Source organism: Semicossyphus pulcher, unplaced genomic scaffold, assembly GCF_022749685.1.
Source record: "Semicossyphus pulcher isolate SPU_LCO1_2020_fin unplaced genomic scaffold, fSemPul1.0.p SCAF_4, whole genome shotgun sequence".
Taxonomy (NCBI): domain Eukaryota; kingdom Metazoa; phylum Chordata; class Actinopteri; order Labriformes; family Labridae; genus Semicossyphus; species Semicossyphus pulcher.
In genome coordinates this window covers 12045860-12059449 of record NW_027211715.1, presented here as the reverse complement: position 1 = coordinate 12059449, position 13590 = coordinate 12045860, and the positions used below count along the sequence as shown (strand labels likewise).

General features: G+C 41.8%; 1 protein-coding gene across 1 annotated transcript; it reads left to right on the top strand.

The window, feature by feature from the left end:
* Positions 1-140: 140 nt before the first annotated feature.
* On the top strand, positions 141-13298 carry LOC138607127 (semaphorin-4E). The gene is made up of 14 exons (XM_069679691.1): positions 141-228; positions 5862-6386; positions 6660-6802; positions 7813-7875; positions 8257-8355; positions 8628-8727; positions 9042-9152; positions 9371-9522; positions 9725-9897; positions 10184-10340; positions 10444-10666; positions 11075-11190; positions 11361-11580; positions 11701-13298. The coding sequence occupies exons 2-14, from the start codon at positions 6278-6280 to the stop codon at positions 12462-12464; spliced, it is 2430 nt and encodes an 809-aa protein (XP_069535792.1). The 5' UTR covers positions 141-228; positions 5862-6277; the 3' UTR covers positions 12465-13298.
* Positions 13299-13590: the final 292 nt, after the last annotated feature.

The following is a 13590-nucleotide window of genomic DNA, read 5'->3' as shown; positions in this document are numbered from 1 at the left end:
ACCTCTTATTGGCTGCAAAGTAAGAAAGTGTTTTTTTGAAGAAAGGTACAGTCAAAAGTCACATGACCAGGCACTGCCTACCGCGGAGAGCTGCCAGATAATCGCTCCCTGCAGGAATTAGATGTGGAGTGAACGTTACAGGTGGAGCAGAGCGCGTCGAGCCGGATCCCAGACCAGAAAAACAGCAGCAGTCTCAACGGTTCCTCATGTAGATGCTGACAATTCCTGGTAAGTCTGATACCAACGACATGACCCACTCTTCTGACTTACCGACTTGTTTGTTCGCCGCTTCGTCCCAGCAGGTTTCTTCTTTTTCCACGGGCTGCTTCTGGGAATTGGATTTGGCAACCTGTGGGGCTGAGAGGTGTAACTTCTCTGTCTTATCTAAGATTATGGGATATCCTAATCTAATAATAGCAGCCGAAAGCTAGACTAAGCAGTAGTGGGATCTGCGTGTAAGTGCTGTCGTGCAAACACTTCCATGCAGACAGACAGGAACATTAGATACACGAGATAAACTTGTGGGGTCGTGGGTGCAATATTAGGACAAGTGTCTCAGCAGTGGTTATGTAGTTAAATCTTTTGAGGAACCGCTTTAAACCACGAGCCAAACATTAATTCATCTTAAATAAGCCTACAGAGAGTTCTCTAGTGATAACCAATGACTCATTATTTAGTTTAAACACCTTCTTGTAAATCAAATAAAGCATAAAACAGCCCTTTTCTTGCTATATTCTGATAATTTGCATTTTCTCTATATATACAGAGCTGAAATCTATACAGATACATAAATAATTAACAGAAATCCGAATATGTCTCTGTTTGCATTTTGTCAGCTGAATTCAAGTCAATGCGGTTAACTTGATATTTAAACGTGTGCAGCTCTGCGGATAGAGAAAATTATAGCACATGATATGTGAGTGTGGCCGAGCGAGCTGAGGATATATAAATGCTGTCAGTGCACTTGCTCAAGGGATTGCTCAATTTTAGCTGTCACACTGCAGCTCAGTGGGGTCAGCTCACAACAGCACTGTGTGGTCAAAGCTGGAGATGATGTAGGTTTCCTTTATGCTTTAATGTATATTAACATATAGCCTATAATTCAATGGAACTGCGCAACCCTGAATGTTTTTAATGAGCAACCTTTGAAGGCCTCCAAAAGCTAAATAATAACCAACTTTTCTATTTGGACTTCCAAATTAAATAGTTTGAAAGCTGCTTATTTAGCACTTTAATGGATTAATCAAGAAGATAGTAGAATAACATTACATTGAAATGATTGTATGTTGCAGCCCTGTTATTGAATCTGTGAAGGTGAATACAGAACAGACACTTTCATAAAATCAGTTCTTTGGTTTGATTTTCAATCTAAATTGCTCACCACGTTTTGTTGTCTTGGGTGTTCCCGTCTGTCAGTGAACTTGTCACACAACACAGGCGGAGCAGGCGAAGTGTTCAGCTCTTCGTGTTTTCCTTTTGTGCCCCAGCTCCTGCTGAGACTTGCCTGGGTGTGTGTGTCTGTGTTTTCTTCTGTGTTTGCGTGTGTTTAAGTGTGCAACCAGACTTCTAATCAATGACAAGTCATTTGTCAGAGCAGAGGCAACAATCCTATTGAACAGGTTATTGTCATTTCGTTGTTGCTTAAAATCTTTATTTTTGTGGTATGTGCTTTGACTGTTAGTTATCCATTAGCCTAATGATATGTGACATGAAAGGCTTGAAAACTGTATGCACAGCATGTTTTTAAAGTATTGTTTTTCAGCTAATTACAACCCTCCTGTATGCCAAAACAAAAGGTGGCAAGCTACTGTCATTATGATGAAAAGAACGGTTTGTTTTTAGCCATCTGAGCTTGCAAAAATATAACCTGGTGCTGAACTGGGGTGTGTTTTCCAGTGAGTGTTTCACAACAGAGTCTGTGACACAAGGAGTGTCAAAGGTTAACACCCTCCCACAACCGGTTTCCTGTTTAGGCCCCCGTGATGGAACTCTATCACAGCCAGCTCACCAGCCGGCCTGCCAGGGGGCTCCTCATCTTGCACTGACTGGCGGACAGAGAGAGAGAGAGACAGGCAGGAAAACAGGCAGCCAGTGACTCAAACCTGTGGAGCAGTTAGTCAGCCACACAGGTAAATCAGTTAGAGCCAGAGGAGGCCTCGCCCATACAGCACAGCACAGCACAGCACAGCACAGCACAGCGTAATGCAAATGCAGCACACTAAACCAGAGGCCTTCACTGTCACGGCTCGCTCCAGCTGTTCGACTGTTCACACAGCTTTTTGGATTTGGATTTGTTATGAGTCACGGTGATGACAGCAGTGTGCTTGTCTGTGCAGGTTTCAGACGCTGCTGTTTAGGAGTTTGACTTTGAACGCAGCACGTAGTCGTAGTGAGAATCCATGGTGGAGTTTTGTAAAAATCATGGAGGCTTCTGAACAGACTATAAATATCCTGGTGCTTCATGTGGTTGGAGTGTCTGGAGATACAGCTGTAGGGCTTCTTCAGCCCATTGTGCTGGTTCATGTGCAGCCTTTGAACTTCCAGTTGTTCACACTCTACAACTATGATGAGTAAAACCCACCGGCAGCCACAGTGCAAACCAATTTAGGATTTTTGCTCAGCATAAAGGTACATGTAGGAAATGCATTTACACATTTACATCTGGACTTACAGAGTTGTAAAGGAACCAGTTTAGTCACACACTTGTATTCTGCTGTAGTGTTAGGATGTTCGTCCTCCCTGTCACTGACTGTGTGGTTTCTGTATTTACATACACACAGTCCTTTTTAATGTGGACTTAAAAGAGAAACAAAGACAACAAGGTGTTTCAGATGTTGTTCATGAATATTCTATTATAATGCGCATGAATCAGCGTTGCTCCCCTATGATCCATAGAGATAACTAGATTTCAACCCAGTCTTTAAAAACAACCCCTTTACCCAAGGGGAAGTGCTATAACCATAAACTCTAATGGTTTATCAATCATTCACAAAAATGTAAGTATCTGTTATCAACAACATGGTGAATTCCATGACCCTTTTTAATAACTTACTAGTAATAAAGGTTTATCATTAATAAAGGGTCATAATCCACTTTAAATTATACTGTAAATCAATTTTTGCAATGAGTTTTGACGCCTTCTTCCATCAGTCAAGGGGTAAAACAGACTATGACTAGTTCAAAACAACAAAGCAAGCAGCACATGAAGACCCTGAACATAGATATCTGATTTTCTGACAATCCAGAAGAACCATTATATTATGCATTATCATGGATTTGAGCTTTTATTAAAATCTTAAAGCTCCTGTGAGGATTTTTGTAGCTGGTTATTAAACAGACTGAATTTGATACTAACGCCTTGATATGACCTGCAAAAGCAAACAAGACCATCAGAGAAAAGGTGAACCATTTCCATAGAGTAATTTTTAACAAGGCTTTTAACAGCCTTTGTTTACATTTTCCACGGAAAAAATCATTGTGAGTGAGACGTCTGTTAACGGAAGCTAAATGAGTCTTCGTCAGAAAAAACACATGCAGGCACAGATCAGCAAAGAGATAAGACTATCCCCTTTTCAAGGGTCCAAAATCCACACAAACTGGAAGTTCTTCTTTTTTGCTTTATAGCAACACCAATCAATATATTTTTTTCAAATTTACAATAGATTTTATCATTCATAATTAGAAAGGGGCAGCTTGTAGTAACTAACTGTACTCTGTAAATTCCCTCAGCTCTACGGAAAGTTTTAAAGCGTCTTTTAAATACTTTTAGCTCATTGTTTTGGTTGGCAGTTACTGCAGGTTTCTTTTTTATTTCAGGGAAATGAAGCCCTGATAAATCGACTTGACGCATCCAGTTCAGGACCAAATGAGAGACAGACAAAATTAGCAACTAGCAGGTAGTTTTTGGGGGCTACAGAGCTACAGTTTTCCTGGTATAGTTAGTGAACACATGAATGAACGTACAGAAGAGTAAATATTTGACCTGTTGTCATCAGGTGGCCAGACACACGACTCCAAATGAAGGGTAATGTTGCTCTTGGTCTGTGGATGTGGTATTCAGTTGCTAAAATGGCCACCATAATACATTTAAAGAAAGAGTTGAGGAGGTAATATGTCAATGTTTTCAGCTGTTTATAACGCCCCCAAAGGGCCAATAAATAATTAATTAAAGCAGCTTTAAGTTTTGTCCGTCAAATGCAAGAAAGACTAAAATAATGTTAACTTGTGTACTTAAACCCCCATCCCCCCTACACACACCCACCCTGTCCTCACATGTCAGTGTGTGAGTGTGAGTGAGTGTGACCATGGATAAACACAGGAAGAGACAAGAGGGACAACTGCTGCGTGCTCTCTTATTGTTTTAGCCATACCTGGCTGTCTGCACTGTTTGGAAGAATCTGTCAAACTCTGTGAGAAACAACCTGCAGTCATTGCATTCAGGTTTAACCCTCAACATACACTCACACACACCACCCAACCCCCCTCACAGCCTGAGGGCAAAAGTATGCAAGACGTTGGCGCTCTAACAACAGATGAGCAGCCCTATACATGCAGCAGCTCGCCACGCTGTGTCAAGTAACACCAAGGAGGGAGCATGGTGGTTTGTTGCAAAACGCACATTGAAAACTGAGGTTGTTCAGAGGCACAGGGGAGCGAGCGCCTGGCTTTCTCTCCAGGGAATTTGGAAGCTGTCATTTTCTGTCAACAGGCGACGACTCTGCGGTGTGCGTTTCAAAGGATGCACCTCTGTGAAATCTGCTGTATTTCTCTCTCTGCGAGGGAAAATCTAAATAACTGTTGCAAAGCAGCTGTGTTGTGCGGCTGCTTTTGAGCGGTGTGCACCGAAAAGATAAGAGTATAGTTTTTACCTTGCGAGTTTGCTCTTAAGTATGCTTTGTGTGTTATTCTGAGGAAAAGTGCCTTGATGAATTTTGAATGAGGCCGCGCTGCTCAGTTAGTCAAAACAGAAAGAAACTCGCCGAAGAAGTGGTAAGTCTCAATTCAGCATGAATCCCAGGGTAGGGATGGAGTGTTAAGGCAGTGAATTATTGTGATCTGCATGCATGCCCAAACCTGAACTGATCCCCTCTGCTGCATGAACCCCACTGAGTCCAGAGGAAGCAGGTTCTTATCAGGGAGGAGGACAGGAAGACACAGAGTGGAGGAGGAAGAGAGAGTGGGGGGTTTGTGGGCAGCGGGGCGCTCTGCAGTATTTTACTTGACATCAGTTTCCTCTGTGAGGTTTACTCTGATGACTTTTCATATCTGTGACTTTAAATGGCCTTAGTCCTCTGATGGAACAATAAGATTATATTTAAATTTTGCGATTCAGTGTTTGTGGAAGTAACTCATTAAAAATACTCTGCACTGAAAGTTGAGATATCGTTATGTGAAACTCAAGAAGCTTGATTGCTCCCCCGAAAAGGCAGGATTATCTTATGGTTGGTTCTCTTGTAAAAGATGTGAATGAACATCTGGAGTCTCTCTTTTAATTTTTGTTTACTATAAATTTGCTGCTCAGATTTTGTTGTTGGTAATTATATGAGATTACATAGAGTTTTCTTTTTATGAGACAGGGTTAGAGGAAGAGTGGAGATCAACTTTTTTAAATTGCTCTATGTCTGTTATAACAATAATAATTATTATTCATGACTGATGAGATGTTCAGCAGATAAAAGGTGGAAAGAAATACAGTTCAGGAGTCAAACCAGCTGCTGTCCTCCTTTTTGAAGCAGATATATCATCCATTTAGTCCATCTTTAAATGTATACATCATTTCCACTATTAGCATTAAAGTCAGTCTTTTCGTGTCACGGATCTCTTTAATTATTAATGCATAGATGTTTTCATTTCTCTCTTAGAGGTTGCCATCATGAAGATGATCTCCTCCAGCACTGTTCAGCAGTAGGCGGGCAGCATGGCTTCTGCTCCTCCTTCCAGAGAGGACCGAAGTGGCTCATTAGCGCTGCGCTGGAGGCTAACGCCGACATAGATAATTTCTACGCAGGACACCGACTCCAAACTGAACCAACACAGGCTGAGCTGCTCTTAACAAAGCCCGGTTGAACATACGTATGAACTGCCTTTAGAGGGTCTTTGAAAAAAAAAATGACTTGTGTCAGAGCGGCACATGTTCGGGAGAGCGACCACACCGCAGTGTAACAACAGCAACATCTGGACCGAGACTCTGGACCATGTTCTGTCTCTGATTGGGTGCTTTGGTGGCAGAGCTGGACTGTGCAGCTCTTCCACACTTAGTCAAACTGGATTGTGAGCCATGTATCTTCTCTCAGCCCTGAGCATCGTCTGTGGATGGATGCTCCATGTTTCATTCAGTGCGCTCAACACTCACTACTGTGTCCCCCGAAAGACTGTCCCCTACCAGAGTAAGTCCACAATTCTCAGTTCCTCTTCACTTATATGTCTTAGCATATTCTTGACTCATTAACTGACTATTGACTTGAAAACACTAGAATATGCAGCCGTTTAAGAATGCATTACAATATTTTAACCATGATACATGAATAAGTAGTGCAATTTTAACTGCTTGGTTTTTGTGGTTTCAACAAATTTCTACTTTGTTTTTGCTGTTGGAGCATTTTCCCAACTTTGTGCAACTGAAATGTTGAAATGAAATACTGTATGATGGAATGTTTTAGATGAGCTGAGGTTGTTCAGAGAAGACGGGATCTTCAACTACTCCACCATGTTGATGCGAGACGACCTGGGAGTAGTGCTGCTGGGGGCCAGAGAGGCCATATATGCTCTGGACATCAACAACATCTCTGTGAAAAAGGCTGCGGTAAGAACCCAAACAGAGATTCATTAAGAAATATATATCTGTTTTCAAAACATCCAGGTCTGACACACTTCTTCTGATTGGTTCTATGCTGCTGTAAAATAACTGATAAAGGCACACATGCCTACAGAACTCTTAGACATTAACATTTGAATGCTGTTTTGAATGATAAATAGCTATTAATTAACTTTTTATTACTGCAGATCAAAATTAAAAAATGTATGATATTTTAATTCAGTGGTCGAGGGCAGTTTATAAAATAATCAGTAAGCCACTCACTGACGGGCGTTTCATGCCTAATCAGGGCTTACAGCAGGGTTTCCCGAAACTTTTAGTTTATAACGCCTCAGAATGAAGTCATGTCTATTTGTGATCCCACATCAAAGGTTATGTAGGTGTGGACGTGAATTATGAGCAGTTCAGTCAAAGCTTTTTCCTCCGAATGTCAGATATGAAGAATTTTTTAGCAGACTGACAAGGTGAAAGTATCCAGTATTTCACAAGGTTTCACAAGGTTGGCAATGACTGGTTTATAAAGCAAAGCCTTTCATTGCCTTTTACTATTTGGAAACATTTCACTAGCTGTAGTCACAATCAGCTCATGCTTCCAAGATTCTTTGTATATCTTTCTTTGCCCTCTTTCACCATTTTGAGACAGTGTATTTTGAAACGCATCAGATTGTGTAACAAAGTGCTTCACATCAGCAGCCAGGTCAACACTTTCTAGCCAGCGTACGTTTGCATAAAGAACTGGAATGAATAAAGGTCTTGTGAGAGCTCTAAATCGTGGTCTGTTGATTCATAATTGTCGTTACACAGATAACAGTCACAACTGAAGAGGGCTTAGCGACCCAGCCAGCAGGTACTCCCTTCGAGAGTGTACTGGCTGGTCTCGACGTTACACAAACAATGATATGTATGAGGGTAAATGCGCTACAGCTCCACTGTCGTGCTGTGGGTTGCGACCCCGTTCCTGCGTGCTTTGACAAGACTCTTTCTCTCTGTTGATGCAGGTGTATTGGCGAGTTACAGAGGAGAAGCAGAGGGAGTGCACGTACAAAGGAAAACATGCAGAGGTTTGTGAAACGTCTTTCAAAATGTACGTCGACTTTTTCTTCTAGGGCAAAGATAAAGCCGTAAAGGATGAGTGAGAGCATTTACTCTCCAATGCAGTTTATCCCTTTGCATTTGTAAATCATTTATATGGGAGTCGTTTTTTTCTCCCTTTCAAGTCAACACACTGAATTCTCTTTGAAGTGCTTTGCTTGCAGCTACATGCCGAATGTCCAAATAAAGGCATGAGAAGAATATACATGTACACAGCCTTGACCTATAGGTCAGCAGCTCAATCCATGGCAGCCCGCGCAGGCGGTGTATGTATGCGGCATGTTGGTGTTTTTGCGGCTGAACTAACAAAGCTCTGACCTTGGCATTCTCTTGGCTGGATCTTGTTGCAGGTGGAATGCAGAAACTACATCCGAACCCTGCACAGACTGAACGAAACTACAATTTATGTGTGTGGCACAAATGCTTTTAGCCCCACCTGTGACTACATGGTAAGTATAGTGTAACAAATGGAGAGAGACATTTGTATACTATTTCTGTAGACACACCCTTTGTTTACTAGCTGGGATGATAATTTGTGACATTCAAATCTTTTGCAAACATGTTGCACTTTTTCTTTACTTTGATTATAAACTGTCACTAAACATGCAAGCGCTGCTTAAGTCCTCTAGTTCCAGTTCCCATCCCAAAACTGTGTTTGAACACAATGACATGGTCTTTTCAAACTTTTTCTCTCCTCTCTCTCTCCCGGTGTTTCCGGCAGACGTTTTCTAATGGACAGCTGAGGCTGGAGGGAAAGCAGGAAGAGGGAAAGGGGAAATGTCCTTTTGATCCCTTCCAGAGATACTCCTCCCTCATGGTTGGTGAGTGTTTGAGTCAGGTGCTGCTGCCAAAGAGAACAAAGCACAGAATACTGCTGAATGTTCAAAGTGCACAGCAACAGAAGTAGTCGATGTATGATAACTGTGAGCAGATTTCACCAGCTATAAGACCGGAGCACCAGATGCATTACAAGTATCTCCAGGGAATCTTTGTTACCTCAACTCAACTCACCTTATTCGACATATGCACAGCAGAAAAACATCAGTTCATTAGTAGTGATATATATATATTGTTCCATTTAAAAAAATTATGATTTCCAGGAATTTTTCATTTTTCTCATGTTCCTGTCCAACAGGAAATGACCTGTATTCTGCTACATCCATCAACTTCTTGGGCTCTGAGCCTGTGGTTCTGCGCAGCTCGGACTTGGCTCTCCGCACTGAGTTCAAGAGCTCCTGGCTCAGTGGTGAGTTCACTCTGCAAAAAAACTGAACTTTTTTTAATAAGTTTTACATCATCGTTGGCTTAGTTTAGAGGCATCAGCTGCAGCAACTGCCACACTGCTCATACATGATGCAGCTGATATTTGTGGATACCCTTTAATGTAACCGAGGCAGATCAAAGTTTTCAGATTTTACTGCAGTCTCTCCACTGAAGCACTTATTTTCTACTTTGTGATTTCAGAGCCAAACTTTGTCTACATGGACTTTGTGGATGAGAGTTTTGATAGTGCTGACGGTGATGATGACAAGGTTTACCTGTTCTTCAGTGAGAATGCCATGGAGTACGACTTCTACAGCAAAGTCGCAGTGTCTCGAGTGGCCCGTGTTTGCAAGGTATCATAAGAACAGAATGACAGCTCACAGTCACTGCAGCACCTTCTGTATTTTCAAAGACATTAAAAACGAAAATGCAGCAATGAGTTTAGTTGCTCTTTGTTGTTTGGCCTCATGCTTCCTGTCAGACACATGTCTGGTTGTTGTTATGGGTAATATGTGCAGAACTGCACATGATAAAGCGCTCTGTCTCTGCGTTTAGGGAGATATGGGCGGCCAGCGGACACTGCAGAGGAAATGGACGTCGTTCTTGAAAGCTCGTCTGGATTGTTCCCTCCCTGAACCCAGCCTGCCCCCCATTGTCCAGGATGTCTTCCTGCTGAAGCATGAGGACTGGAGGAAGAGTGTCTTTTACGCCGTCTTCACTCCACAGTCGTAAGTACTTAGAATTTAAACATGCTTTTATGCGTGGGTGGGTGTTGACACGTTGCTCTGTTGACATAAAATTATCACCTTTTAAGTTTGTTGCAATAAATATTTATGTGTACAGATTGAGTAAACAAGAAAACAAAATCTTTCAACGACTATTTATTCCTCCGATTCATTATGTTTAATGTGATATGAGGGTTGAGGTTTTGATCAATTCTAGATATAAGAATGATAAAATACAAAAATATTTGTCAGTTTGTTTGACTAAAAGTGTGGGACTTGGTGTTTCCAGGAGCCTGTCCCAGGTATCTGCAGTGTGTGCATACGATGTGTCTGCCATTCGAGATATTTTCAATGAAGGCAAGTTTAAGACACCTGTTGCCGTGGAGACATCTCATGTCAAGTGGGTGATGCACACTGGAGAGGTGCCAGTCCCCAGACCAGGAGCGGTGAGTCCAAAGACTTAGTTGCAGCCACATGTGATCCTGGATATTAAAGCGTAGAAGGCAAATCCTAAAAACACAAACACTAAATTGAGCTTTTACATTTCAGTGCATCAATAATCTGGCACGTAAAATGGGGATGAATCGCTCTCTGGACCTGCCTGACAAAACCCTCCAGTTCATCAGGGACCGTCCCCTCATGGACGAGGCTGTTCGCCCTCTGACAGGAGGGCCGCTGCTGCTGAAGAAGGGAGCTTTGCTGACTCGGATTGTAGTGGACAGTGTGTTGGCGCTGGACGGACAAAGATATGCCGTCATGTTCATTGGCACTGGTAAACTATGTTATACTTATACTGTATGTATACATACAAAAAAATAAGTGCAGTTTTAACAACAATAAATTAAAGCAGGAACTGGTGCTGGTGCTATAACATAATTAGCATTGTATTTTTTGATAAAATGAAGTAAGATTAAGTTTTTATTTATCAACACACTAAACAAGTCAGTAAATCTGTTTCAGTAGGTCTGTCTAGTTTGATAAAACTGTCATTAAGTTTTATTCAAATGTTGCCAAACTCTAAATGCTGCACAAAAATATGTGACAACATTTTCACACACTGAAATACAAGAAACTAAACTTGTCATGAAAGGTATGTCAAAGCCTGGATTTTGATTAATACACGTGTCTGTGTAATGCACTTATTATATGGGTATAAGATCTGTTTTTTGTCTCCTGGTAGAAAACGGCTTCATTCAGAAGGCGGTCAACTATGCTGGAGAAATGTTCATCATTGAGGAAGTTCAACTGTATGAAAACCCTGCTCCTATTACCGTTCTGCGCCTCTCATCCAGCAAGGTAACTCCTATAAAGTTACAAATATTGAACAATAAACTTCAATATGAATTTATACTTCAATTTAAATATGTTGTCACTTTATTGCCTCCAACAGGGAGTGAAGAAGCTTCACTGGTAATAAAGACTAAATGCATGGTGTGTTAAATTTCTTTGGGTTTGTGTGAACATAGGGCCAGCTGTATGCAGGTTCAGAGTTTGGTGCGATCCAGATGCCCGTCAGTAACTGCAGCCGCTATGACACTTGTGTGGACTGCATTCTGGCCAGGGATCCTTACTGTGCCTGGGACTTCAGCACCCAGCAGTGCTCCTCAGTCAGCAGCTTGGCATCCTCATCAAATCCCGCATTACAGAGTCTGAAGAAGGGAGACGTCTCGCAATGTCCACAGCCAGGTACTTTAATTTACATGGTGTTGTTTGCATATGTTACTGGGAAGAGTTTTTTTTCAAACAGCATTGATGTAGTCTTCATTAGTATGCAGGGGAAGCAACTGTTTGTGTTTTTTTTTTTAGATCCGGTAGCAGCTGTGGACTTCACCCTGGTTCCACAGAACAACATCCAGCTGCCTTGCCAGCTCCACTCCAACTTGGCACAGGTCCTGTGGCGATTCTCTGACCAAACACTTCACTCCAACAACAAATACTACATCTACAGCGGGGGCCTGCTCATCCTGAGTGCCACTGAATCGGACGCCGGCCTGTACACCTGTGACTCGGTCGAGCAAATAAATGGCAGATCATACAACCGAACTGTGGTGGTTTATCGATTAAAGCTCTCCTCTGGCCCTGGAGTGGGCGACAGCTCCACTCCTGGCAATGAGGTGACAAATTCCTCAGACTCTATTCACAGCCTGAACACGGCTGCACCAGGGCTGGGGCCAGACCAGGACAATAAGGACCCTTCGCCCCCAGAAAATCAAAGTGACACTGGCAGGGTGACACGTTTGGAGGTGGCTGTGGCTCTGCTATCACTGCTTTGCCTCTCCCTAATGGGGGTCATATTTTGGATCTGGAATCGAGGGCATTGGGAGTGCTTTAAGCTTGCACAGCGTTCCAGCACGAGCGAGGCGAAAAGGCAGTCTGCCGAATACATGCACATCCAGAACAGAACTTCAGAGATAAAGCTCCTGGGGCCTGAGTCTGGTAGACCTTGCAGTGCCAATAATAATCACTCTGCTGTTGACTTCAAAGGGAACGGGGAGCACCACTTCACACCTATGGCCAACATTTCAAGTCTGGATGGTCTGGGATACATAAACGATGAGTCAGAGATTTGACTCTGCTGAGGTATAAAATTAGTCGAAGGCTGACAACAGTGCACTAATTATCTTCCTATAGGTGTCTTGATGCAGAAAAGCTTTTCACATTATAAATTCCTCTTTCTCCAAGTCAATTTCTGACACTGTCTATCATTTCTGTATCCCGACTGGGCAGCTGATGTTCACTGAAGAAACTTTTCAGGATTTCTGGTGGAATTTTCACTCCAGGAAATTGTTGGCTATTCATTTTTTATAAATGTATTTTTTGTATCATGATTGTGAATACTATCTGTGTAATATATTGTGTACAGCCAAAACCTTTTTTTTCAACCACTATTTATTTGTCACGATGAAGTTTTCATTTGAGTGATGACAAAACTTGTGATCTGAGTCTTGTAAATAAGGTCGACAACAACACCTTCAGTTTCCAGGCACATTTCATTAAATGGATACTGCTGTTTATTTAAGACATTTATTTAACATTCATCAGTCAGAGGGCAAACTGTTTATTATATGGCTGTGCTCTTTTATTTCTGGATGGCTGTTTCAAAGTGGACTACAGATTTACCTCCAAATTTAAGCATTCAAACCACTCTGTTAGTGATGTAGAGTGAACTCCATGCCTCCATATCTTTCATAACAAAACAATAGATCATTTCACTGCTGTAAATGTTAGAACATCATTAGGAATGAAGGAGTGTATCATTGGAAAGTACAAGTGTGGGTGTACGTTTCTGTCAGAGAATCGACTCTTTGCATCAGACACAGAGCTGATAACAACTTTGTTTTTTGGTGTCAAACTTTGGAAGATTCAGTCCTTGTTGTTAATAAAAAGACTTTTTTCAGAGTTTGACATGTCTCCAGCTGTCAGTAACAATTACCTACTCTCTCACACAGCTCAGAAAAGAAAACGATCCTGGGATTTTAACTGACATGCTTGTTGTCTTGATGTTTGGAACAGATACTCCTGTGGATTTTAAGGCACAATATCATGAATAATAATATGAGCAAATACACACACTGACACTGCAGTTACCTCACACTGTATGTTTTCGTAGAATACTTCTGAGACCAGCCAAAATTGCAGGAATGTAGCCTGAATCTGCTCTGTGTTTTTCACACTCTGTCATTAACATCGATGCTC

Coding starts and splice junctions, on each gene's coding strand:
- LOC138607127 (XM_069679691.1), top strand. CDS start 6,278: ATGTATCTTCTCTCAGCCCTGAGCATCGTCTGTGGATGGATGCTCCAT. Junction 7,876..8,256: donor ACAAAGGAAAACATGCAGAG/GTTTGTGAAACG, acceptor ATCTTGTTGCAG/GTGGAATGCAGAAACTACAT. Junction 11,581..11,700: donor CTCGCAATGTCCACAGCCAG/GTACTTTAATTT, acceptor TTTTTTTTTTAG/ATCCGGTAGCAGCTGTGGAC.